The 27,753-nt window shown below is 37.9% G+C and overlaps 1 protein-coding gene across 1 annotated transcript; it reads left to right on the top strand.

Annotated features, from left to right (window-relative positions):
* Positions 1-1,890: 1,890 nt before the first annotated feature.
* LOC127102962 (uncharacterized) lies at positions 1,891-3,261 on the top strand. Its single transcript, XM_051040272.1, has 2 exons — positions 1,891-2,399; positions 2,535-3,261. Exons 1-2 carry the CDS (start codon positions 1,891-1,893, stop codon positions 3,259-3,261), a joined length of 1,236 nt encoding a protein of 411 aa, XP_050896229.1.
* The last annotated feature ends 24,492 nt before the right edge of the window (positions 3,262-27,753 follow it).

Genomic DNA, 27,753 nt, shown 5'->3' with positions numbered 1-27,753 from the left:
CCATCTTTTTCAGAAGTCTGTTGAACTGTCTTCCCAACATTGCTACATCATTTGCCAGATCTTCATCAACATCCTGACCACTTTCCTCCTCTTCCTCCTCAGTGTTTGACATGAAGGCTATGCTTTTGGATTTCTTTTCAGATCCATCACACATTCCCATCTCAAATGTTTGGAGGGAACCAATTAGCTCATCAACTCTCATATTGGAGATGTCTTGAGACTCTTCTATGGTTGTCACCTTCATAGCAAATCTCTTAGGGAGTGACCTGAGTATTTTCCTTACTAATTTTTCATCTGACATCTTCTCTCACAGGGCTCCTGAGGCATTAGCAATTTCAAATATGAAATTCATGAATATTTTCATCTTCTTTCATCCTTAAATTTTCAAACTTGGTGGTGAGCAGCTGCAGTCTAGACATCTTCACTCTAGAGGTGCCTTCATGAGTGGTTTTGAGAATGTCCCAAGCATCTTTAGCAACCTCACAGTTGTTTATCAATCTGAAGATATTCTTGTCTACTCCATTGAATATAGCATTCAATTCCTTAGAATTTCCAAGGGCTAGATCATCCTCCTCCTTGGTCCATTGTTCTTCAGGCTTTTTATCAGTTGTAGCTTCTTCTTCATTAGTAACTACTGGATGTTCCCAGCCTGTTAACTCAGCCTTCCAAGCCTCATTATCCAGAGATTTTAGGAAGGCTACCATTCGAGGTTTCCAGTAGTCATAGTTAGATCCATCCAAAATAGGTGGCCTGTGAATAGATCCTCCATCTCTCTCCATAGTACCAGAAAGTATCGTCCCTAGATCTCACCCAAAACCAGAGCAGGATGCCTACTCTGATACCAATTGAAATTCTGGTATCAGATATGAGATGTCGAAGGTAATGTCACGACACTAATATCTGAATAATACAAACAGGATAAAGATAAAGAACAGTAATGCAAAAGACACAAGCAATTGTTAACCCAGTTCGATGAAACTCACCTACGTCTAGGGGATGCCAAGCCAGGAAGGAAATCCACTAAAATAGAATCAATTCAAAGACTCTCAGTAAACAACACAAGTTACAGTCTTTTCACCTAATCTCTACCCGTGTGACTTCTACCTAAGAACTCTTAGATATGAGATCCCACTCACTCCCCCTCAATCACACCAGTGATATTAAACAAGAATTACAATGAAAAAAAGACACTCTACAAAGACACACACTTGATCTTACTTAGCAGCTTCAATCAAGTAGATACACACTCATGCTTAAAAGCTTTGAGTGACAAATTACAACTCAAAAATCAGACCAATTCAATCATCAATGGATGAATTGAATGGCTTATAAGTCACACGACCACACAAGACTAAAACCCTTATTCTCTCTCAATATTTCGCTTTGTATTTCTTGTGTATCAAATCAGGTTTTCCATGTCCTTTTTATAGAAGCAATTTGCTGGGCTTGGACATCATAAAACCCTAAAACTATTTTCCTTTTAAATCTTCTCATGACAGTAGATTAGATCTCTTTGGAAAAAAAGTTAATCACGTTGTAATTACTGATTGATAGCGTGTTCAATTAACTCATCAATCATACACAGATTGCCATTAAAAACGCAATCACATAATACATAACATTCAGACTGAATGTTCTGTATACAAATGTCATGACATCGGGTATGACATCCTGAAACAATCCTGCATAATTATGTTTTAAACTTCCAGCAGGTACAAGATATCTTATGTTAAGACATCACATGTAACATCTTGTGAACACTCTTGGTTTTACCAAAATTGCTCCCAACACCTAGAACCAACAACCAAGATCTTTTTGAAGACCTTGAGTTCATTTTATTATGAACACATGATTGCTAGTGCTCCTAATGTTTTCACCGAAATGGTGAATATGGGGATGCGTCTGGAAGAAGGTGTTAGAGAAGGAAGGTTGTCCAAAGATGAAGTATATTCAAGAAAGAAATATGGTGGTAGTGTCTCCAAAAAGAAGGAAGGGGAAACCAACACAGTGTCTGTAGGGTGGCAGAGGAGGCCTCATGTGAGGGAGAATGTTAGACCAGGCCAGCAACATCATCAGGTATCATCAGTTATTCTTGTTTTCACTAATAATCTAGCAAATCAATCAGTTCCCGTTCAGCAACAACAACAACAGCCACAACAGCGTACCAACTCCAATAACAACAATCATCATCATAATTTTGAGAGGAACAAGGTCTCTTTTGACCCTATTCCAATGATGTATGCAGAGTTATACCCTTCTTTGGTTATCAAGAATCTGATTCAACCAAGAAATCCTCCACAAACTCCTGAACCTTTGCCATGGTGGTTCAAGCCAATTTTGAATTATGCTTTTCATCAGGGAGCTCCTGGACGTGACATTGCAAACTGTTATCCTTTGAAGTATGAGGTTCAGAAGCTGATTAAGAGTGGTATGGTGTCCTTTGAGGATCGAGCACCTAATGTTAAAGCCAATATGTTGCCTGCTCATGGCAATGCTTCTGTGAACATGGTAGACGGTTGTCCTGGGAATTTCAGGGTTTTTGATGTTCGTCGTATTCAAAGATCGTTGGTGGAGATTCATAGGGATATGTGCTTGTTTAGTGATTATGAGCATGACCATGATGTTTGTGTTATTTGCAGCGTCAACCCTCGAGGATGTGTAATTCTCAAGAGGGATACTCAGAAACTGATGGATGAAAATGTTATTCAAATTCAACAATCCAGGTATATGGGGAATGATGTAAATGTTATTGTACCAGTGTTCAAGACCCCCGGGCGGGTAGTTATTCAGTATGAGAGTAGCAAGAAAGACAACAGATCGGTATTACCGTTGGTTATACGGTTAGAGGTCCCCGTCCCCTATTCATCCGATAAAGATGTGCCTTATAAGTACAATGCTACCATGATTGAGAATGGGCAAGAGGCTCCTGTTCCCGTGGCAAATTCAGTGGTGAGCATTGTGAATGTCGTTAAGGTGACCCGTAGTGGTCGTGTGTTTGGCCCTGTCTCTCCTAAAGTTGTGGAAGATGTTTCAATGGGTACGAAAGCAGAAGTTCCTGCAGTTGATCCAATTAGCGCTCCAACTTGTCAGTCTGGTGAATCCAAGGGGTTCAAGGCTAATGATGGCGATGAGTTACTTCGTTTGATCATGAGAAGTGAGTTTAACATTGTGGATCAATTGCTTCAAACGCTGTCAAATATTTTTATGTTATCATTGTTGATGAATTCTGAAGCACAAAGGGAGGCCTTGCAGAAAGTATAAGCCTACATGGAGCACGATGTTACTGTGGATCAGTTTGACCATATTGTTGCCAACATTACTTCATGTAATAACCTGAGCTTTTGTGATTAATAACTTCCCGAGGAAGGTAGAAATCACAACTTGAAACTCCACATTTCAATGAATTGCAAAGAGGACGCTCTGTCCAATGTGTTGGTTGATACTGGTTCATCATTGAATGTGTTTCCCAAGTCAACTTTGGCAAGGTTATCTTATCAAGGCCCTGTAAGACCCCAATTTTGACCCTAAGATCCCTCATGCTATTCTCATCATATGCATTAACATTGGGATCACACCTTGGCATCCTCCTTACCCCTCATTCATTGGGTTTGCATTGGGACAGATCACCAAGCACATTTGATTATATGATACTTCATTATTATTTATTTACTAACCAAAAAACCAAAAATATGTCATTGTATAGTTTAACTACTTTGGTAGGTAGTGTGTATGCTTACCTTTGATCTATCAAGCTCATATCTAGGGTTCAAGACCCTCAATGCAATGAGCTCAATCAAGAAATGGTTTACTATGGCTATAAGTATCATATATGGATCCCCATTATCTTCACATGTTACTTTTATCAAGAAATCATCAAGAGTTTGAAGCTTGTTTGCCTTGGAAGCCCTAATTCATCTAGGTATCTCATGTGACTTCTTCAACAAGTTTCTTCACCAATTGATCAAATATTTCAATATATACTTCACGTTACATCATCTTATCCATATATGATCCTCCATGAGTCCCAAAATTCAAGAGAATATCAAGCTAGCAAGTTGGTTCATGTTGGTTGACCAGAGGAATTCAACTGGTCAAAACTGGGGTTCCCTAGACCCTATATCTTACACTTTTTATCATATGAAAATTATTCCAAGAACAAAGTTACTCTAAATGACATTTAAAACAACTTTTATGTTTAGATTAAGATCTATTTTTGCTTGGAAAGTCATTTTTTATGGTGAAAGATTATAGGTCGTTTTGTCTAAACCCTAATTTGGAGGTCAACTTCCCAAGATCATAACTTGCTCATTTTTTATAAGATAACATCCACTCAAATTGAATTATCAAATTCAATATGTCTACTTCAACTTTTATGTTTGGAGGAAGTCCAAATTCAACTTGCAAATGTATGTTCCAAGTGAAAAGATTATAGGTCATTTTGGGCCAATACCATTGAACAAGTGATTTTCCTCAACTTCTAAAATGAATAACTCCTTCATGATAAATCCAAATAAGGTCAAATTTGTAACCAAGTTGAAGGGATTTAAAATAGATACAATAATGATTAAGGAACATTTCTCATTTGAAGCCCATAGAAAAAGTTATTCAAGGTGGAATAAGTGAACATATGGGTTGATACTTAGATTTTTTTTTTGATATGTTTGATTTTCCAAACTTCCACCTCAAAATTCATCATGATCCAAGCTTTAAATGAAAAAGTGTCTAACATGAAAGTTATACCTCTTAATGTTACCTTTCCAAAAAGTCCAAAATCATCTAAGTTGGACAAAGGATGAATGACTTGTGGATGGGTTAAAGTTGAAGGACCATTTGGATAATATCAAGTTCCACTTTTCATACACGAATGCATGGCTTGACAACATGATTTCAATATGGATTACACTCAATTTTGGAACTTGGTGTATCACTTGATGGGCCTATCACACGCCCATGCAAGCATGCAAGAGAGATTTTCAAGTTTTGCTAAAAATGGAAGTGTGCAAATATCATTCCCATTGGCCTATAAATTGAAGCTCTCTTGCTCAAAAATGGGAACCTCATGCGCAAGCTTTGATTTAGCAACCCTAAACCCTCACCATTAAAGCATAAGCTTGAAGATTTTCTTTGAAAATCGAGTTTGAATCTCCCATTGTTTTTGAGATTGAAACTCCAAGAGTCCATCCCTCTCCTTGATCCATTTCTATTCCATCAAGCATTTGAAGCAAGGCTAAGCATAATTGAGAGCAAGATCATGCCAATCTGAAGCTCCATTGACGGTGATTTTCCAGATTTTTCCACTCTTCGATTCTCTCTTATTTCTCCATTATTCTTGTTGATTTTTGGTTGTCTGAAGTCCTACCAATGTAGACAACAAGATTGAGTTGCTTAGAGGTCAAATCGAACCAACTCAGATCATGATCCTCAAAATTCAACTCCCTGTATCATCTTATATACTTGGAGATAGACAAAATTGAGGCCAGATTCAACCTCCTGAGCGTTTTTTCTTTAAATCCATGTCTTACTTTTTCATTTTGGTGATGGTTAAAGGTGTATCAGTTCAGTGACGTCCACAAGAGAAGAAGACCGGAGCTCTGGCTCCGGCGATGTGTTGGCAAGTCTCTGAATCACATGATCCATTCAAAATGTTTTAATCTTGAGTGTTGATTGTGATTACCACGCGTGCTGCGCAGTTGACTGATAACCACATGGAACGCGCACTTGGGACCATCTGATCTGCCACCTCAGTTAATGAGGGAGATCAGATGGTCCACGTATTTTTGATTTTCTGAATTTTCATTTTAATTGATTTATTTTCATTAATTCATATTAATTTTAATATTGTTCCAAAAAATATGGGACTTTCACCAAAAAAATTAAAATATTTTTCTCTTTCATTTTCTGAATTAAAATTATTTTTTGGATCAACATTAATATTTTTCATGATTTAATTGTTTTTATGCATATTTTTAATTGTTTAAAAATACTTTTAACTTTCCAAAAATTATGAAATTTTTTGTCTAAGGTCCTTTGACCTTCATTGACCTAGGATAAATCTCTTGGCCATTTATTTGGTGTTTTGAAGAGATTTTAGATTTTTGATCAAACATAATTTAATTTAATGCATTTTTAGTTGATTTTTAATCGTTTAATTGTGAATAAATTGTGTTGAGCTATTTTTATTGACTTGTGAAGTTTGACTATTGTGTTTGGGCCTTGGTCAAGGTTGGTTTGACTTTGTTGGATTAAAATCATTGGTTTTATGGGATTGATGAAATATACATTTCATCTCCTAAAATGAATGAATGATTTTAATTTGATAAAATTCCTCCCATGATCAATTTGTGTTTGTCTCATTTCCCCTCCCTCTTCATCTTTAATCCCATTCTATCCCATCCATTTCATTGACCAATGGTATCTCTATATCCTAAGGCTAGTTGGTTCATAAACCAATATAAGTATGGATGAGATTAGGTCCATCCTTTTTCCATTTTCCTTTTAAGTGTGGTACGTTTTAGGAGTATGGTTCATTATACCATATCTCTAACATGCATTAACACTAAAATTTCTATTACCTGGCCTCAGATAGTTATGACTTCTACATAAGTCCAATTACGGTTGCTTAAGATAGAGCTAAATTTTGACCCCAAAAGCATAGCATTCTAGTAAGTGAGATTGTAAGTCTCCCCACTTTCATGGTATTGTGTGGAAACTTGGCCTTTTTTCCTTCCTTTGGAAGATGTATTAGTTCAAGGATCCATGCTTGTGAATAGAGGGTTGAGTGTTCTCCAAAGAATGACTTACACAATTGAAAAGCAAAAACAATACTAACATCTAATCAACTAACGTTTGACTAACTTTTAATTTCAAGTCATTTACCTTATGCACTTTAAATTCAAGCCCTTTTATCATTTTCCATTATTCATATCATTTAACTTATTTATTTTAATGTCATTTTTACTTTGCTCACTTGAGCCATGTATTGTGAATATATTGTGATTGTATTTACTTGTTTGTGTATTTTGTTTGTGTCTGTGGTCTTAGAACCTTAATGTACATGATAAACAACAAAAACTCTTAAAAAATGTTTGTGTGGACTGTTGTATTTGATTTGAAACTTGGACTTAGAATTATTCAACACTTCCTATGCAAAAGGATTTGGCCAATGCCAACTTTTCTGAAGCCAAGTCATTGTGAATTAAACTTTCATCTAATGCAAGTATTGAGATCCCTTTTGATTTCATATGCTACATAGTCTTGATGCAAATGTTACTTTGAACCTGTGTCGAATGCCTATTTCTGAGCCATTCAAGGAGTATGTTATTTGATACATGGGAGATTATGAAGAAGACTATGAAGTTGCTGGCTTGGATGTGGCTATCTTTATTTGATGCCTTGCTCTTCATCTTGCTTGCTTATTGATATTGCTTGATTTTAAAGTCCAAAGGAAAAGTGGGTTTCTATATGACATTCTTGTCTATTGGATTGCATCCCATTGGTCAGATCTTTTCAACTCTCAACTTTTAAATTTCCGCTTAGGATTAGTCTCTTCATCTCTCCACTTCTTAAATTTCAAATCTCTCCCCTCTTTCAAAAACCTTCTTTGCTTGTGATTTTTAAACTTAGACTTTATTGCAAATTAGAAACTTTGGCCTTATGCCATTGTGTAAGACCCCAATTTTGACCCTAAGATCCCTCATGGCATCATAATATTGCATTTGCATTGCCTCAAGGATCCTTAGCATCTTGGTTCCCTTTGCCTTTAGGTGGGACTCCTTGTGATTGGTTTGAGATCACCAAGCATGCTTGAATTATACATCATTGTTTCTCTTACCTTTGTTTACTAACCAAAAGCACAAAAATGTGTCACTAACATCTTTTGTTTGAAGCTTGAGTATCATCCAAGACACTTTGTGGGTTCTATTTAGATGATCAGTCAACACAAGGGAATGGATTGAGATACTTCCAACAGGTTCAAATGGGGTCTATTCGTCAGTCAAAACGTTAATCTTGAAGGAGCAAAAGTTTGTTCATGAGTTGTCGTGCTCGCTAGGCGAGCAGAATGGGTCGCCTAGCGAGTCCCAAGAAAAGCCACCAGAATCACCTACGCTCAGAGGAATTTCTTGAACTGTCGTGCTCGCTAGGCGAAGCCCACGTGTTAAAAAAAAAACGAAAAAACAAAATAATAATAATAATAATAATAATAATAATAAATAAATAAATAAATAAATAAGTAAATTATAACATAAATTTTTTTGACTTGGGCCTCTCTCATTTGAGCCCACAGGTCCACAAAAATCAGGTTATAAATTCAGAGTTTCAATGAAACAAAATGAAATGCTATTCCTATTACCCTGGCAGGAAAAAGATAGTGAGAGAAGAGCTAACAGAGTTCAGAGCAACCTCCAGAGACTGAAGGGAACTCATCGGCAAAGAACCAATTCCCTCTCATATAAACCCTAAGAGTGCTTTGTAAACCCAATCGGGCAATTCAATTTCATTCGATCTCTCCAGTCAGGTTTGCCTTATTCCCATTACTTTATGCTTTTAATTTGAATGCTCTGAATGTATGAGGTATTATGGGTGAATTTGATACCCTTTTGATGCATGTGTTTGACAAGAGGTTTAGGCCTCCTACCCTTGGTTTCTTTTTGTGAGCTTTTTGTGAATTTTAATGGCATGATTCATGTGGTTAGATTTTGATTTGGGGGCAACTCTTGATTACCCTATCTTGTTTCTCTAACCTGTTTGTTGAGTTTTGTTTTGTGAGGGCTCATGTGACTCTTGCAGAGATGGTTTGCCTGGTGTTCCACTTTATTTGTGGGATACCACCTGGAGGTTTATTCCGATTACCTGTACTGACTCACTTTCTTTGATGGTGTTTAGCTTGGAAGAGTCTTTGGGTTTCTTATTTATCTAATTGCTGTTACTTCGGATCTTTATCCGTACGGTAGATCTCTCGATCCCTTTACTTTTCCCGCATGTTACCGATTTCTTAGGTTTCGTATAGCCTCTCGTGGCATGTCATTTAAGGTAGCGCGGGTCCTTCATCTAGGGCTTCCTTTTTGCATGAGCATCCCTAAACACCCCAAACTCATTGATTTTTCTTCTCCTAAGAACATATTATCTCCTTCTACTACAGGCGAGTAAGTCTCCAAAGGTCGAGCATCCGGTAGATTGCGTAGTAACGTCGTTCACCCCAAAACACAACCCTTACCCCATAGGTGGTCGAACTACGTTTTGCTCTGATTTTCATCCCAGATGAGATACATAGGCATAAGACGCGATGTCTTAGCGAGCACACTCCTCTTTAACCCATAGGTAGCCGAGCTACGAAGACTCTGATTCTCAGATTCAGATGAGATACGTATGCAGTGGATGCGACGTCCGTGCGAGTCATTTTCTTTTGACTCTTCTTTTAGTAAGTAGTACATTAGATAAACATACACGCTTTTCTCATCCCTTCAATCATGTTTGCACAAATAAATTTTTCATAAAAAAAAAACAATAACCTTTGCAACAAATGTGAAAAGGGCTCCCTAGGAGTACCTAGGATGCTTTGGGTGCCTAATACCTTCCCATTGCATAACCAACCCCCTTACCCAGATCTCTGACATTTTTACTAGTTTTTGATTCGATAAAACTTTTAGGTTTTTGTTCGCTTTCTAACCATTCCTTTGGATAAATAGAAGTGCGGTGGCGACTCGACTTGTATGATTTACCTTGGATTTAGTCAATATCTCTAATGGTAACGAATACCCCGCTACACATTGCATTTTTGAACTCTTTTTCTTAATCAAACATGTAAATGAACTTAACTATATTGACTTAAACTTTCAAAAGACAAAAAGAACTAACACTCATTCAAACTCTTTTAGGCCTTTTGTGCCTCTTTCAAACTTAAATTTTTGTTAAAAGCAATTCACTCACTTTGAAATTGATACCACGAACTACGAGGTTTTGATCCCTCGTTTTATGTTGGTACGTAGGCACAAGTCTGAAGGTCTTGTCAAACACAAAAATATAATTAATGAATTATTTTGTCATCCCCACACTTTATGTATTGCAAATATCATTTTATACCAAAAACACATACACACATAAAAAAAAGGCTCCTTAGGAGTACCTATGACACTTTGGGTGCTAACACTTTCCCTCTGTGTAACCAACCCCCTTACCTGTAATCTCTGGCATTTTATTAGTTTTGATTTGAAAACTTCCTATCTTTGGGTTTTGTTCGTACTTTTGCCTTTTCCTTTGGAAACAATAAAAGTGCGGTGGCGACTCTGATTTAATTGACGTTAAGTTTATCCATAGCTTAATGGTCATGAATTTACCGCTACAGAAATTAAGTGGCAACTCTGCTGGGGAGTAGTCCTCAGTGGGTTTAGCCTACTTTTTTATGTGTATATAATTATGTATTTGATGTTTGTATATTTGTTTGTATGATAGAATCTAATTGTTGTGCTTGGTGATCTTTGAGTGGTGAGATAAGTTCTAACCCAAACTTGAGTGCAATTAAGATAAGAGGATGGTATGGTCATGTTCGACTTGTGTGGAGTAGTCCTTAACAAGTTGGCTTGAGACCCATCTGCTAAGTGGAGACTCTTCTGGAGCTATTGATGTCACACAAGTTATTTATGGTTAGGCATTACTTTCTCTGATTTGGGTTCCAAGAAGCTGATGACCGTAGAACATTTAACCCATCTTGGCCTATTTAAGACATAGTGTGGAGACTGTTTAGGTGTAGACTTGATAACAGTTCTTACGTGATACTACACTCAGATGAGTTTCTCTTGAGAATGTTATGGGTTGATGAGTCAGTCATCCTAACCTATAATATCCGATAGGTGGAATTAAGATTCTGGGAACTTTTTAGAACATGATCTACAAGTTTTATCCTTAGTACACTTCTTTGGGATGGTTCTTAACCTGACTCCATGCTCGTGACTCACAACAAACCCTTGATTCTTGGTTGATCCAATCAAGTCTTGTCAGTATCAATGGAGCTTGGGTGTTAATAAGGTGAAAACCATAATCCACCAAAATGGATGATTGATCTTGACAATGACTTGATTCATCCCTTGACCTTTGTTTGCCTTGTGTGTGATCCCCTACTTCTGAGTGTTGTGTTCATGCATTCATGCGCATCATAACATTCATCACATGAAAAATAGCTTCAAAGGAACTGAGGTTTTATTTGCAAATATTTTCAGACCGTGGATTATGGACGAAGGAACACTAAGAAGTACAGTTTCAGATGTCCGGATTTGAAAGAGTTAAGGAAGCTATCATTTTTTGTATTAGATCTCTTGGACTTCAAGCAACGTCATGGGAAGCTTCTATCTGTGTTATATGCTGATGTGGTCGAAGGACTTTTGAGTGTGTTGGTTCAATTTTATGATCCTCTCTACCGTTGCTTCATTTTTCCCGATTATCAACTCGTTCCTACGTTGGAGGAGTATGCCCATCTCTTGGGAATACCCGTTTCTAACAAGGTGCCTTTTAGTGGATTGGAAGAGATTCCTAGATCTCATATCATAGTTGAAGCTCTTCACTTGAAGAAATATGAGATTGAGGCTCATTGGGTGAAGAAAGGAGGAATATTTGGGTTGACTTCTGAATTTCTCATTGGGAAAGCTATCGCCTTTGCTCAAGCCGGTAGTGTGGATGATTTTGAAACTATCATTGTGTTGCTCATCTATGGTTTAGCTTTGTTCCCTAACATTGATGGTTTTGTTGATGTTAACGCCATTAGAATCTTCTTGATTGGGAATCGTGTGCCTACTTTGTTGGGTGATATGTATTTCTCTTTGCATCTAAGTAATTCTAAAGGTGGTGGAACTATTGTGCGTTATTTTCCTCTTCTGTACAAGTGGTTTATTTTGCACTTGCCTTAGACGCCTGCTTTCGTGGAGAATAAACAATGTCTATGGTGGTCTCAGAGACTTATGTCTCTCACTAACTATGATATAGTTTGGTATGATTCTTCATTGAGTAGCTTGGAGATTATTGATAGTTGTGGTGAATTCTCTAATGTACCCTTTATTGGTACATAAGGAGGAATCAACTACAACCCTTCTTTGACTCGTCGTCAACTTGGGTTCCCCTTGAGAGACAAACCTAATAACACTCAGTTAGAAGGTATTTTCTATCAAGAGGGTAAACATCCCCAACTTTTGAAGCAGGAGATGATTCACGCTTGGCATAATGTGCATAGGAAAGGAAGATCCAAGCTTGGTCCACGCAACTGTGTAGCTTTGGAAGCTTACACTCTTTGGGTGAATAAGAGAGCTTTGGAGTTGAAGATGCCTTATGCTTGTGAGAGACCTATGTCTTTGGCTGTGGCTGAGCCATTAACTCTCCCTAACTAAGATGTAGAGGAGTTGGAGGACGCACTCGCCAAGATGAAGCAAGAGAGGGATATGTGGGAAGAGCGGTTCCATGCTTTGAGTAGAAAGCATGAAGAGTTATAACTTGAGTCTTAGGACAAAGATGCACTTATTGAACTTCTTGAAGACCGAGCAGTGAAGAGACAGAGAGTACCAGAGGGTTCATCTTCCTCTAGTATGCCTCAGTCTTCCGGTGCTTGGAAGAAGATTATTGATCAGCTTGTCCTTGAAAAGGCTCAGATGAAAACATCTTTTGAGACCGAGATTCGACGCATCCGAAGGAAGTATGCGCCTGCAGCCAGATCATCTGACACCGTTGTTAGGGGATCCTTAGGATGACTAGTCTCCTTTTCTCTTGTATTTGTATTTTGGTTTTTGAAATTGTACTCGGTGTAATCCTTCCAAATTATATGAATAAAAGAGATTTTTATGGTCAATCAAATTGTTACAATTGTTATTATTATATGTTTGCAAATAAAATAGTATGTTCCTTGAAAATAAAAACAATCAAAGCATTACATTTGATGCATCATTTGCATAACATGTTTTTCTTCCGCCAGATGTCTTATTGGTTATTCTTCTGTTCTTCAGCCAAGCTGACTCATCAATACAATACTCGCGTCAATCATCCGAGAATCATGGAACACTTGGAACAAGAGAACCGAGAGTTGAAGGACGAGATTTCCCACTTGACTGCCATGACGGAGTCTGTTCTAGCTGCTCAAAGCCAATCTTCTCCAATGCCTGCAACTCCTCCTCCTCAGAGGACTGTCATCTCAGAGGTTGCTACCTCAACTGTGCCTGCCACTCAGTTTGCTCCTACTATGTCTGCCAGATTCACGAGGGGAATGCCGCCGAACTTTGTGCCCGAAGGTTTTGTGCCTATTTTTGCTTCTATGTCGGCATCTAGCCCGGTCATGTCTGTGCCGCCTCCAGTTGTTCGCACTTTGCCTCGTGTTGAGGACACCATCTACCATTCTGAGCCGTCTGAGGGTCCGGATGTTTATGATAAGATGGATGAGATGAAAGACCAATTCCTTGAGATGCGAAATGAGTTGAAGACCTTGAGGGGAAAATATTTGTTTGGCAAGAGTGCTGCTAAGCTCTGCTTAGTGCCGAATGTCAAGATCCCGATGAAGTTCAAAGTCCCTGACTTTGAAAAGTATAAGGGAAATACTTGCCCGCTTAGTCATCGTGTCATGTATGCCAGGAAAATGTCGACGCAAACTGATAATGATCAGTTATTGATTAACTAATTTAAGGATAGTCTGACTGGTGCCGCTCTGAGGTTGTACATGGGATTGGATAGTGCAAGTGTTCGCACGTTCAATTATTTGGGTGAAGCCTTTGTAAAGCTGTACAAATACAACATTGATATGGATCCTGATAGGGACCAGCTGAGGTTAATGTCTCAGAAGGACAAAGATACATTTAAAGAGTATGCCCAGAGGTGCAGAGAGTTTGCTGCTCAGATCAACCCTCCGTTGGAAGAAAAAGAGATGACCAAGATCTTCCTCAAGACCCTAAGTTCGTTTTATTACGAACGAATGATTTCTAGTGCCCCTAGTGATTTTACCGAAATGGTAAATATGGGGATGAGATTAGAATAGGGTTTCTATGAGGGACGTTTGTCTAAGGAAGAGGTATCTTCGAGCAAGAAGTATGGTAACAATTTCACTAGGAAGAAGGAAGGTGAAATGAATGCAGTGTCAGCAGGGAGGCAGAGGAGGCGTCATGTCAGAAGAAATCCACAACCACGTCAGCATCATCATCAGGTTTCATCAGTTATTCTAGTATTTTCCAACAATCAATCTATTCCAGTCCAACAACAACAACGTCAACAACAGCCACGACAAAAAACAAACAACTACAACAACAACACCAATAATCAACAACAACGTCAATAATCAACAACAACAACAGAACTTCGAGAGGAAGAAGGTATCTTTTGACCCTATTCCTATGACCTATGCAGAGTTATATCCATCTTTGGCTCTCAAGAACCTTCTCCAACCAAGAAATCCGCCACAAATTCCAAAACCACTTCCATGGTGGTATAAGCCAGAACTCCGTTGTGCCTTTCATCAAGAGGCTCCTAGTCATGATATCGAGAATTGCTACCCGTTGAAATACGAGGTTCAGAAGCTAGTGAAGAGTGGGATGGTGTCCTTTGAGGACCGTGCGCCGAATGTTAAAGCTAACCCATTGCCAGCTCATGGTAATTCCTCTGTCAATATGGTAGATGGATGTCCAGGAAGTTTCCGAGTGTTTAATATGTGACGTATCTGTCAATCCTTGGTTGAGATGCATAAGACCCTATGAACGATTAGTGATTGTAAACATGACCACGACAATTATACAATCTACAGTGTAAACCCCCGTGGGTGTTCGGTTGTCAAGAGAGATATCCAAAAGTTGATGGATTATAATGTAATCCAAATTCAACAGTCAAGGGATATAAATGATGTCAACATGATAGTGCCAGTGTTTAAAACCCCCGAGCGGGTGGTAATTCAGTTCGATAGCAGAAATAGTAACAACATCAACAGATTGTTATCGCTATTAGTGATACGGTTAGCGGGCCCAGTCCCGTATGCATCCGATAGGGCTGTCCCCTATCAGTATAATGCAACAATGGTGGAGAATGGTCAAGAGGTCCCCTTGCCTACGACTAATTCTGTTGTGAACATTGCCGATATAGCGAAGGTGACCTGTAGCAGTCGTGTGTTTGGTCCTGTTTTCCCGAAGGATGTAGAGGATGTTGGTAAGAAAGTTGAGGTACCTGTAGCAAATCCGATTAGTGCTCCAAAGTGTCAATCTGGTGAATCCAGCAATTTGAAGACTAATGATGATGATGAGGTGCTTCGTTTGAAAAAAGAAGAGTAAATTCAATTGGATTGCATCTCATTGGTCAGATCTTTTCAACTCTCAACTTTTAAATTTGTGATTATGATTGTCTCTTCATCTCTTCCCACTTCTTAAATTTCAAATCTCTCCCCTCTTTCAAAATCCTCTTTGCTTGTGATTTTTAAACTTAGACTTTATTGCAAATTAGAAACTTTGGCCTTATGCCATTGCATTTTTGAACTCTTTTTCTTAATCAAACTTGTAAATGAACTTAACTATATTGACTTAAACTTTCAAAAGACAAAAAGAACTAACACTCATTCAAACTCTTTTAGGCCTTTTGTGCCTCTTTTAAACTTAATTTTTTGTTAAAATCAATTCGCTCACTTTGAAATTGATACCACGGACTACGAGGTTTTGATCCCTCATTTTATGTTGGTGCGTAGGCACAAGTCCGAAGGTCTTGTCAAACACAAAAATATAACTAATGAATTCTTTTCTCATCCCCACACTCTATTTATTGCAAACATCATTTTATACCAAAAACACATACACACATAAAAAATGGCTCTAGGAGTATCTAGGACACTTTGGGTGCTAACACTTTCCCTCTGTGTAACCAACCCCCTTACCTGTAATCTCTGGCATTTTATTAGTTTTGAGTTAAAAACTTCTTATCTTTGGGTTTTGTTCGTACTTTTCCATTTTCCTTTGGAAAAAATAAAAGCGCGATGGCGACTCAGGTTTAATTAACGTTAAGTTTATCCATAGCTTAATGGTCATGAATTTACCGCTACATGCGTCCCTATGAGGTACACTGGCTTGGTGGTTAAAGTGTTTGACGGTTCCCGAAAAACTGTCATTGGAGAGGTGGACCTTGCAGTCAAGATAGGTCCGAGTGATTTTCAAATTAATTTTCAAGTAATGGATATTCACCCGACCTAGATTTGTTTGTTAGGAAGGACATGGATCCATGAGGCTGGCGCTGTGACATCTACTCTGCATCAGAAGTTGAAATTCGTTAAGAATGGCAAACTCGTTGTTATTGGTGGGGAGAAAGCTCTTTTAGTGAGCCATCTATCATCCTTCACCTATATGGAAGCTGGAGAAGAAGTTGGAACATTGTTCCAAGCCCTTTTTGTTGCTGATGAATTGAAGAAGACTGGGGCATCCATGTCTTCTCTAAAGGATACAAAAGAGGTTATTCAAGCTGGTGACACCAAAAAATGGGGTCACATTATAGAGGTTATTGAGAACAAGAACAAGGCCGGTCTAGGATTTCAGCAAGGGCCGTTCAACGGAAATGCCAAGTCCGTGTAAGAAGTTTTCCACATTGGAGGTTCATTCATAAGGATGATAAACACTCAACTTTCGTTATTGAAGATGATGATGAAGACAAAGCTTGTGCCAACTTTGTGAGACACAACCAGACTTGCAACAATTGGGTTGCTGTAGACGTTCTTGTTGTTATGCACCATTCAAAGTAATTTGTTTTATTGTTTAAAGAAAAATCCTTATCCTATGCCTAAGGGAGAAATGAAACATTGTTGGGCATTTCACTATTATCATCAATAAAAATAAAATTCTATTCATCCACATTTATGATGTTTGTTTTTACTTTTTGCTTTTCTGAAAGTGGTAATCACAAAAAACATAAATAAATAATAATCTTTCCATCTGCATAATATTTGTTTGCATTCTACTTCTCTAAAAACAAAATATCAAATCATTATGCAGGTTGGTTCTCAAACCCATGAACGTGATAATCTTACTCCCTCTCCAAACTTTGATATCCTTGTGTTTGAAGTTGAGAAAGATAATGATGATGAAGACGTGTCTGATGAGTTATCCCATTTGCTTGAGCACGAGGAAATAACCATTCAACCATTTGAAAAGCATATTGAATTAGTCAACTTGTGTCCCGATGATGATGTGAAGTAAGTCAAGATTGGGTCTCAATTGTGTCCAGAAGTTAAGAAGGCGTTGGTGGATCTTCTTCGAGAATATTCTGATGTGTTTGCTTGGTCCTATCAAGATATGCCAGGTCTTGATACGAATATTGTGGAGCATAGATTACCGTTGAAGCCAGAATGCCCGCCGATCAAGCAGAAGTTAAGAAGAACTAATCTTGATACGGCAGTGAAGATTAAGGAGGAAGTGTAGAAACAAATTGATGTTGGTTTCATTGTAACCTCTGAGTATTCGTAATGGGTGCCCAATATTGTGCATGTTCCTAAGAAGGATGGAAAAGTACGTACGTGTGTCAATTATAGAGATTTGAATAAAGCCAGACCGAAAGATGATTTTCCTCTGCCGCACATTGATATGTTGGTAGACAATACAACTAAATTCAAAGTCTTTTCGTTTATGGATGGGTTTTTCGGTTATAATCAGATTAAGATGGCACCATAAGATATGGAGAAGACCACATTCATTACACCTTGGGGAACATTTTCTTATCGAGTGATGCCCTTCGGTTTAAAGAATGCTGGTGCAACGTACCAGAGAGCTATGACCACTCTTTTCCATGATATGATGCATAAAGAGATTGAAGTCTATGTTGATGATATGATTGCTAAATCAAAGACTGAAGAAGAGCACGTTAAGCATTTGTTGAAGTTATTCCAGCGTTTGGGGAAATATAAACTACGCTTGAATCCCAATAAGTGTACTTTTGGTGTTCGTTCTGCTAAGTTATTGGGCTTTATTGTCAGCGAGAAGGGTATTAAAGTTGATCCCGCTAAGGTCAAAGCAATACAAGAAATGCTTGCGCCCAAAACTTAGAAGCAAGTCGTACATTTTCTCGATCGCTTGAAATACATTTCGAGATTTATATCACATATGAATGCCACATGTGCGCCTATATTCAAGCTCCTTCGGAAAGATCAGTCTTGTGATTGGACAAGGGATTGCCATAAAGCTTTTGACAATATCAAAGAGTATCTGCTTGAGCCTCTGATTCTGTCTCCGTCAGTTGAAGGAAGACCTTTGATCATGTATTTGACTGTGCTTGAAGAGAGTATAAGTTGTGTTCTTGGTCAGTAAGATGAATATGGGAAGAAGGAATATGCAATTTACTACCTCAGTAAAAAGTTCACCGATTGTGAGTCTCGGTATTTTATGCTTGAGAAGACATGTTATGCATTGGCTTGGGCGGCTAAACGTCTGCGCCAATATATGTTGAATCATACTACTTGGTTTATATCTAAAATGGATCCAATCAAATACATTTTTGAGAAGCCTGCTTTAACTGGGAGGATCTCCCATTGGTAGATGTTGTCATCTGAGTATGATATTAAATACCGATCTCAAAAAGCTATTAAAGGTAGTGTCTTGGCTGACCATTTGGCTCACTAACCTATTGAAGATTATCAGTCAGTGCAATATGATTTTCCTGACGAAGAGATTTTGTACTTGAAGATGTAAGATTGTGATGAACCATTACTTGAAGAAGGGCCAGAACCTGGTTCCCCTTGGGGCATGGTATTTGATGGAGTTTTTAACTTGTATGGTAATGGCATTAGGGCAGTGATTATTACTCCTCAAGGAACTCATTTTCCATTTACAGCTAAATTGACCTTCAAATGTACAAACAATATGGCTGAGTATGAAGCTTGCATTATGGGGCTTGAAGAGGCCATTGATCTCAAAATTAAATATCTTGACGTCTATGGAGATTCAGCTTTGGTTGTGAATCATATCAAAGGTGAATGGGAGACAAATCAACCTGGTTTGATACCATATGGAGATTATGCGAGGAGGATATCGACTTTCTTTACAAAGGTTGAGTTTCATCATATCCCTCAAGATAAAAATCGGATGGCAAACTCTCTTGCAATGTTGGCTTCCATGATTGTGGTTATGTTTTTGAATGAAGTTCCTAATTTGATAGTGATGCGTATTGATAGCTCAGCTCATGTGTTTGCTGTTGAAGAAGTCAAAGATAAAAAGCCATGGTATTATGATATCAAATGTCTCCTCCAAAGTCAGATTTACCCATCTAGGGCATCTTTGAAAGATAAGAAGACTTTGAGGAGATTAGCCGGCAACTTCTACCTAAAGGGTGATGTGCTTTACAAGAAAAATTTCGATATGGTTTTGCTCAGATGCATGGATAGACACGAAGCAAACCTATTGATGACAGAAGTCCATGAAGGTTCCTTTGGTACTCATTCCAATGGACACGCTATGGCAAAGAAGATGTTGAGAGCAGGTTACTATTGGCTGACAATGGAATTTAATTGTTGCAATTTTGTGAAGAAATGCCATAAGTGTCAAATTTATGCAGATAAGATTCATGTTCCTTCGACACTTTTGAATTTCATTTCCTCTCCATGGCCCTTCTCCATGTGGGGAATTGATATGATTAGCGTGATTGAGCTCAAAGCATCGAACGAACATTGTTTCATTCTGGTGGCTATTGATTACTTCACAAAGTGGGTTGAAGCGACATCGTATGTAAATGTGACCAAGCAAGTTGTTATAAGGTTTATCAAGAATCAGATTATACGCAGTTATGGTGTGCCAAGTAATATCATTACTAATAATGGATCAAACTTGAACAATAATATGGTGGAAGCTCTTTGCAAATACTTCAAGCTTGCACATCATAATTCTTCTCCCTACAGACCCAAGATGAATGAGATTGTTGAAGCTGCAAACAAGAACATCAAGAAGATTATCCAGAAGATGGTTGTGATTTATAAAGATCGGCATGAGATGCTTCCGTTTTCTTTGAATGGGTACCTGTAAGACCCTCATTTTGACCCTAAGATCCCTCATGGCATCATATCATTGCATTGCGTTTGCCTCAAGGATCATAGCATCTTGGCTCCTTAACCCTAGGGTGGGAAATTGTGTGAGTTGGTTTGAGATCACCAAGCATGCTTGAATTGTATATTATTGCTTTTCTTCTTTTGATTGCTAACCAAAAGCACAAAAATATGTCACTAACATCTTTTGTTTTGTAGCTTGAGCAATCATAAGATCCAAAACTCCTAGATGGTCCCTATGCTCAAAGAATGGCCAGGTGAAGGTGAAAGCAAGCATGATAATGGTTCCCAAAGCTCTAATTCATCATATATGCCTCCCAAGTATCTCAATATGTCAATTTGATCAAAGCAAACCAAAGGGCTTGAGGATTGTTTCCCAAGGAAACCCTAATTCATTTGTTCATCAATTGTGCCTTGCTCATGAAGCAACCTCAACCCATGATCAAATACAATCCAGGTAAGTTCTTTCATTCATCATTTCATGCATATTTGAGCTTATTTGAGTGTCCTTAATCATCAATTCATAAAGATATGAGGTTTGGACTTGAGAAGTTGATCAGTCAATTCATCTAACTATTTTGAAGTACACTGAGACCAAACTTTTAATGTGTTTGTTAAATGGAGATGACCCCAAGAGAAACACTGTTCTTAAGAACCATATGAACAACTTTCATTTTCATCAAAAATTGATTTGAAGCTTGGAAAGTCATCATCCATTTCAAAACAGTATAGGTCATTTTGACTGAAACCCTAATTTTAGGTCAACTTCCCAAGGACATAACTCATTCATTGTTTATAATTTTTAGGTGGTATTAAATGAATTGGAAAGTTTAAGATGTCTAATTAATTTGTTATGTTGAACAAATTTTCATAATCCTAAAATAAATACATGTGATAATGCAAAACGTTATAGGTCACTTTGGACCAAAGGCATTGAAATGTGAAAAAGTCCAACTTCAAGTACCCATAACTTTCTCATAAAAAATCCAAATGATGCAAAACTTTAGTCCAAATTGATTGTCTTGAAACGATATACAACTTTTATGTTGAGGGTTTTGTCATTTGGAGCTTGAATCATTGAAACATAAGGGATTGAAGTTGGCCCACTTTGGAAATTTTCACATACACATGTTTTGCACCTTGCACTTTATGACCAATTTTCATCAATTTCCCATTTCCAAATAAAGTTTTGTTCAACATAACAATTGATCCTCATGTCAATAGCTTTCTAACCATTACCCATAAGGCCATAGTTTAATTTTGGAAGTGGCATCTTCGAAGAGGAGACGAATTTGGTACAATTATGGAAACTTGATTCAAACTCATTGCATAATCCAATTACATCTCATATGCACGTCCAAAACTTCTTTGCTGATGTTAAGCTTGCCAAACAAATAGGATTTGGGCCCTCCATGCGCCTGTACAGGCGCATGCATGGAGGCCCTCTTCATTCATGCACATGAAAATTTCATGCATTGCCTTGCCATTTGCTATAAATAAGAGTGCTAGGCTTCATAATTCAACAACCTGAAGGCGCCTGTTATGCTGAAAAACTCACCCCATAGCCATACCTAAAGGAATTCTCGTTTTCTTTTCAAAAATTCAGATCTGATTTTCAACTACATTGGTTGATTTTTAGACTCAAAATTCCTTGACCTTGCTTCATCTTCATCTCAAGAGTGAACTGTAATAAATAGTTGAGAGTAATTGTGCTTCACATATCCACATTTCCAAGGTTGATACACAAACTTTTCTTCTTCGAAACACATTGATTGTAGCTTGTTTCTTGCATTTATTAGTTTGGCTGAAGTCCTCTCATCAGAGGCAATTGAACTATGTTTTTAATTTTGAAAATCCATTGAGTTCAAGTTGAACACCATCATTTTCCACCTCTGATTTCTCTTCCCATGGAGATCTAGAGTGAAAATAAATGGTACAGGGGTGATGTACATCACCCCAGCTTTCCATTGCTGTATAAATCGCTTCATTTGGTTGAGATTGCCATGTCTGCAACTCTCACCGGCACTGATGAGCTCGCTGGAGAAGACGGTGGTGTATACCGCCGTCCCAGCTCCAGATCAAACCACAACCCTTGGATCTAATCTCCAGATCTAATCTGGTCCTTCCTTTTTTATGACTTTTTTTTAATACCACATGTTTCTCATTAACCCTGGACTTTGGTGGACGCGCGCATATGGATCGTTTGATATGCCAGGTCAATTAATGAAATTGATCCAACGCGTGTGGTTTTTTCTCATTTTCTGAATTTCCTTTTAATTTTTGTTTATTCCATTTTATTTCAAAAAATCATATCTCTCTCATTTTAATTCCAAAAAATATGAGACCAATTGCATTATTTCTCTTTTAATTTCTAATTTCTGAAAATGATTTTTAATATTTTTTATTTTATCATTTGACATTTTTTATGATTTTTCTCTTTTCTGGTATTTTTAATTCATTTTAAATAGTTTTCAATATTCAAAAAATACAAAAAATATTTTCTCAACCTCTTTGAATGATGATGGACCTATGAAAAATATTCTCATCAATTTATTAATTGATTTAAGATTTGTTTGAGATTTTAATTCAATTAGGTTATTTTTCATGCATTTTTAGTTGATTAAAAATAGTTTCTGGTTTCTAAAAATGCTGAATTTTTTTTGTCAAACTTTGTTTGACCTTGTGGAACTTAGGATGATCCATTTGGACTTTTCAAAGGTGATTTGAAATGGATTTGAAGTTTGACCTTTAATTGTTTATTTTAATTCAAGTATTATTTTAATTTCCAAAAATACCAAAAATATTTTATTTGTTTCTTGACTTCTAAGTTTCATTTTGCTTCTGTTTACTAGTATTTGACCTTGATTCCATTTGTCTTTGGTCAATGCCATTTGCTTATTTCATTTGAAGTTCAATTAATGTACATTATTATTCATCTTCTTCTTCATCTTTTTTCTTTTTTGATCAATGAGTTAAAGATTGGTGGTTAGCCTTGATGTATAGGAGGTTTAACCTTCCTTGATTCAAATCTAATTCATCTTGATCCAAAGATTAAGTGAATGGCTTTGCATTAAGGATAGGTTGCTTCATAATCAAGCAAAAAACCTAAATCAATACAAGATCATTTCTCATCTTCTTTTGGCATGGCAAGTTGTAGGAGCTTGATTTACTAATCAAGATCTCTAACTTGTGTTTGTTGCCTATATTTTTATTGACCGACCTCAGATAGGTGTGACTACTACATTAGTCCACTTACGATTGCTTAACATAGCGCTAAATTTCCTTATGGCACACTAACACTAACCATTGACCATTAACTTTTACTTCAAGTCATTTAATTCTGGCAATTTAATATCTTGTACATATTATTCATTTGCTTTTTCCCTTTGCTCACTTGAGCACATGTTTATGTTAATGCAATTTGCCTTTTGCTCACTTGAGCACATAATTGTATATACTATTGTGCTTGTGTTTTGTTTTGATTGTTTTGAACCAAATGCAAATGGACAAAAGGACTTAGATTCTAGGACATTCCCTATGCAAAAATGGAGTAAAAAAGGACTTAATGTTGAAGATGAATTAGAAGGACCTAATCTCTAAACTCACTCTTGTCCATTCTTTGTTGGCATTATAGAACTTTTTGATGTGTGTGTTCTTGTGCTAGGGATTCCTACTTGAGCCAAATTGAAGAACCATTGTCATGTGCATCTAAAGTGAGAGATACAAGAGCCATTGGAAGATTCCTAAGAGCTTTGCTTGATTGACTGATTGCTTGAATATTTGCTTATTTGATTGCTTATTCCAAAGGATGGGAGCTACTTGGATCATCACTATGATCTCAAGAAGCGAACTCCATTGTGGTCTTATTTCTTTTCCTTCATCTTTGTATGTTTAGGACTTAGCCATTCTTCTTCTTCCCTCCACTCTAACCCAAGCCAAAACTTTTGTGCAAACATTAACATTTGTTTTCAAAAATTAGAAACCTAAGCATTATGCTTTTGATTTTCAAACTTTCTTTTCATAACACTTATTTTGAATTGAATTCTAAAGTAAACTTTGACCATATTTTGTAAGCACTTTTCATTGGTAAATACAACTCATTCAATTGTTTTTGTGGTTTTCAATGGCCACTTCTTTCCAAATCTTTTTGTATAAACCATAGCTATTAGGTTTGAGTTATCCTTGAGGTTGATATAATACTCACATATATCCTTAGTGATGGACAATGAGTCTTCCATGCTTATTATAGGGTTAACCCCTCACTAGCATGTTGAAGCTATCCTCACATGGTGGATTTGTGGTTTTAGGTTGAGTTTTCTCCCTTGGATAACAAAAGACCTTAAGGCTTTTGGACCAATTAATTCACCAACTTGTTTTGAGATTTTTACCCCGAACTACGAGGTTTTGATCCTAATCTTTTTTAAGATGGTACGTAGGCAATGGGTTTATCCATTCAAACACAAAATTGTAAATGATTTATACATTCTTCTCTCATCTCCCCAATCACGTTTGCACGAATAATTTTCACAAAATACCAACCTACCTTACAACAATTGTGAAAAGGGCTCCCTAGGAGTACCTAGGATGTTTTGGATGCTTAAAACCTTCCCATTGCATAACCAACCCCCTTACCCCGATCTCTGACATTTTTATTAGTTTTTGATTTGATAAAACTTCTCGGTTTTTATTCGCTTTCTAAACTTTCCTTTGGATAAATAGAAGTGCGGTGGCGACTCGAATTGTATGATTTACTTTTGATTTAGTCAATAAATCTAAAAGTAACGAATACCCCGCTACAGAAAAATGGCGACTCTGCTGGGGATCTGGTGGGCTGTTGCCTACTTTTCACATTTGTTGTATTGTATTGTGTATATTATTTTGTGACATATTTTTGTGCAAATTTGGGATTACTGTATTGTTTGTAATGTATGAATTGCTTGATATATTAATTACTTGTATGCTTGGTGATCTTTGTGAGATGAGTTCTATACCCGAACTCGAGTGCACTTAGGATAGGAGAATGGCATAGTCTTGTTGACTTGTGTGGAGTTATTCCTTAGCAAGTTGACTTGCAAGCCCATTCACTTGGTGGAGGTTATGTTGGGATCAACAATGTCACACGAGTAGTCGTGGTTAGGCATTACTCTTTCCAACATATGCCTTAGAAGCCAAGGACCTTAGTTTACCAAGCCCATCTTGGCCTATTTTTAGGACGTAGTACGAAGGTCGTTTAAGTGTATGATTTGATACGATTGTTACGCGATACTACACTCATAAGAGTCTCTCTTGAGAATATTTTGGAATACGAGTAGTCGTTTATCCGATAATATCCGAAAGATGGGATGATGACTATGGGAACCTTTTGTAGAACACGATTGGGAGGTTTAAACCATAGTACACACCCTTTGGGTGGTTCTTAACCGAGACTCCATGCTCGTGACTTGCAACAAACCCTTGATTCGTGGTTGATCCGTTCTTGTATATCCTTAATATCAATGGAACTTGGGTATTGATAAGGTGTAAACCATAATCCACCAAAATGGATGATTGATATTAAGGATGACTTGATCCATCCCATGACCTTTGTGTGGTGTGCTTTGCTTGATCCTTGAGTGTGATTGTTGCATCCCATTCATGCATCCATACACATCCATATCATCAACAATGAGAAAATTTTCAAGGAACTTAAGAGGTCTATTTGCAAATTTTCAGACATGGAGAGACAAAGAAGGAATACAAAGAAGTACAGTTTCAGACAACCCGACTTGAAAGAGTTAAGGAATTTGACATCCTATGTACTAGACCCCTTGGAGTTCAAGGCTCGTCATGGGAAGCTTCTATCTATTCTGGCTACTCAGGTGGACGAAGGTCTGATGAGTGTATTGGTGCAGTTCTATGATCCCTTGTACCGTTGCTTCACATTTCCGGATTTCCAGCTTTTGGCTACGCTTGAGGAGTATGCCTATCTTGTGGGTATACCTATCCTAGATCAGTTGCCGCTCAGTGGCTTGGAGAGGGTCCCTACTTCTCAAGAAATTGTTGATATGTTGCATATAGAGGAATCTCTAGTTAGTGCTCATATGACTACCAAATATGGAATTCAAGGTCTCCCTTCTGAGTTCCTCATTGCTCAAGCTACTTTGTATAGGAAAGCCATGAGTGAGGACGCCTTTGAGGCCATATTTGTACTTCTCATCTATGAGCTAGTGTTATTCCCCAACATCGACAAGTTTGTAGATGTGAACGCTATTAGGATTTTCTCTACTCTTAATCTCGTTCCGACTCTGTTGGGTGACACTTATTTCTCTTTGCATATGAGGAATGCAAAGGGTGGTGGTACCATTGTGTGCTGCTTGCCGCTGTTGTGCAAGTGGTTTATTTCGATCTTGCCACAGACGGTCGCCTTCAAGGAGAACAAAGGATGTCTACGGTGGTCCACGAGACTTATGTCTCTCACTAATGATGATATCTTTTGGTACAACCATGTATACGATAGTGTGCAGATTATTGATTCTTGTGGTGAATTCTCTAGTGTGCCTCTTCTTGGTACATGTGGTGGGATTAACTACAACCCTATTTTAGCACGTCGTCAGCTTGGGTTCCCCTTAAAGGATAAACCTAATAACATTCTGTTAGAAGGTGTGTTCTTTCAAGAGGGTAAAGATCCCCAAGGCTTGAAGGGCAGGATGGTCCGTGCTTGGCGCAAGATTCATAGGAAGGGAAGGAAAGAGCTTGGTCCAAAGAACTGTATTGCTTTGGAACCCTATACCTCGTGGGTTAGGAGGAGAGCTTCTGAGTACCTTATGCCTTATGAGTACCCGAGACCTACACGTTTGGTTATGGATGGGCCTTCAACCCTCCCTGACCAAGGAGTAGAGGAGTTGAGAGACGAAGACCGTTCACGCGCTTCGATCCGTGAACGAGAGGAGCTACTTCAGCAGCTTAGAGATAAGGATGCATTGATAGAGTTTCTTGAGCATCAGGTTATCGATGAGCCTGATGATGTGGTGACTTCTCTTCTTCCTCAGTCTTCCAGGTTTTGGAAGAGGAAGTACGACCGACTCGCCAAGGAGAAGGCAGATATGGAGGCAGCCTATGAGAGAGAGGTGAAGAGGCTTCGTGCAGCTTATCTTCCGGTCTCCAGAGCTTTAGACGATTGTTTCTAGGGTTCCGTAGGATGTTCATTTTCCTTCTCTCTTGTATTTGGTTACCAAGACTGTACTTCTCTAGTGTAAAAATATTTTCCATATATTATTAATATGATATTTCCATATATGTCTAAATGATTAATATTTTCCAAATGTTTGCAAATAGAACTCTAAAGTTCCTCTGATTAAAAAAAATAAATCATATGCACAAGCATTGCATGCATCATGTGCATAAGCAGGTTTTGCTCCAGGTTTTCATTTCGCGCCGACTGCTATGCCAATGTTTGCTTCTCTGCCGGCATCTAGCCCGGTCCTTGCCGTTCCACCTCCGGTCGTGCATACTATGCCAAGAGTAGACGACAGCATCTATCACTCTGAGCCATCTGAGGGCCCAGACGTGTACGAAAAGATGGATGCTATGAACGATCAGTTCCTTGAGCTCCGCAAGGAACTCAAAACTCTCAGAGGGAAGGACCTCTTTGGCAAGTCTGCTGCTGAACTCTGCCTGGTACCCAATGTCAAGATCCCTGTAAAATTCAAAGTACCTGAATTTGAAAAGTACAAGGGAAATACTTGCCCGCTCAGTCATTTGGTTAT

Source organism: Lathyrus oleraceus, chromosome 7, assembly GCF_024323335.1.
Source record: "Lathyrus oleraceus cultivar Zhongwan6 chromosome 7, CAAS_Psat_ZW6_1.0, whole genome shotgun sequence".
NCBI lineage: Eukaryota > Viridiplantae > Streptophyta > Magnoliopsida > Fabales > Fabaceae > Lathyrus > Lathyrus oleraceus.
Note: the sequence above shows the minus strand (reverse complement) of the source record. Positions and strands in the feature narration are given on the sequence as shown.

Coding starts and splice junctions, on each gene's coding strand:
- LOC127102962 (XM_051040272.1), top strand. CDS start 1,891: ATGGGGATGCGTCTGGAAGAAGGTGTTAGAGAAGGAAGGTTGTCCAAA. Junction 2,400..2,534: donor GCAAACTGTTATCCTTTGAA/GTATGAGGTTCA, acceptor TGGGAATTTCAG/GGTTTTTGATGTTCGTCGTA.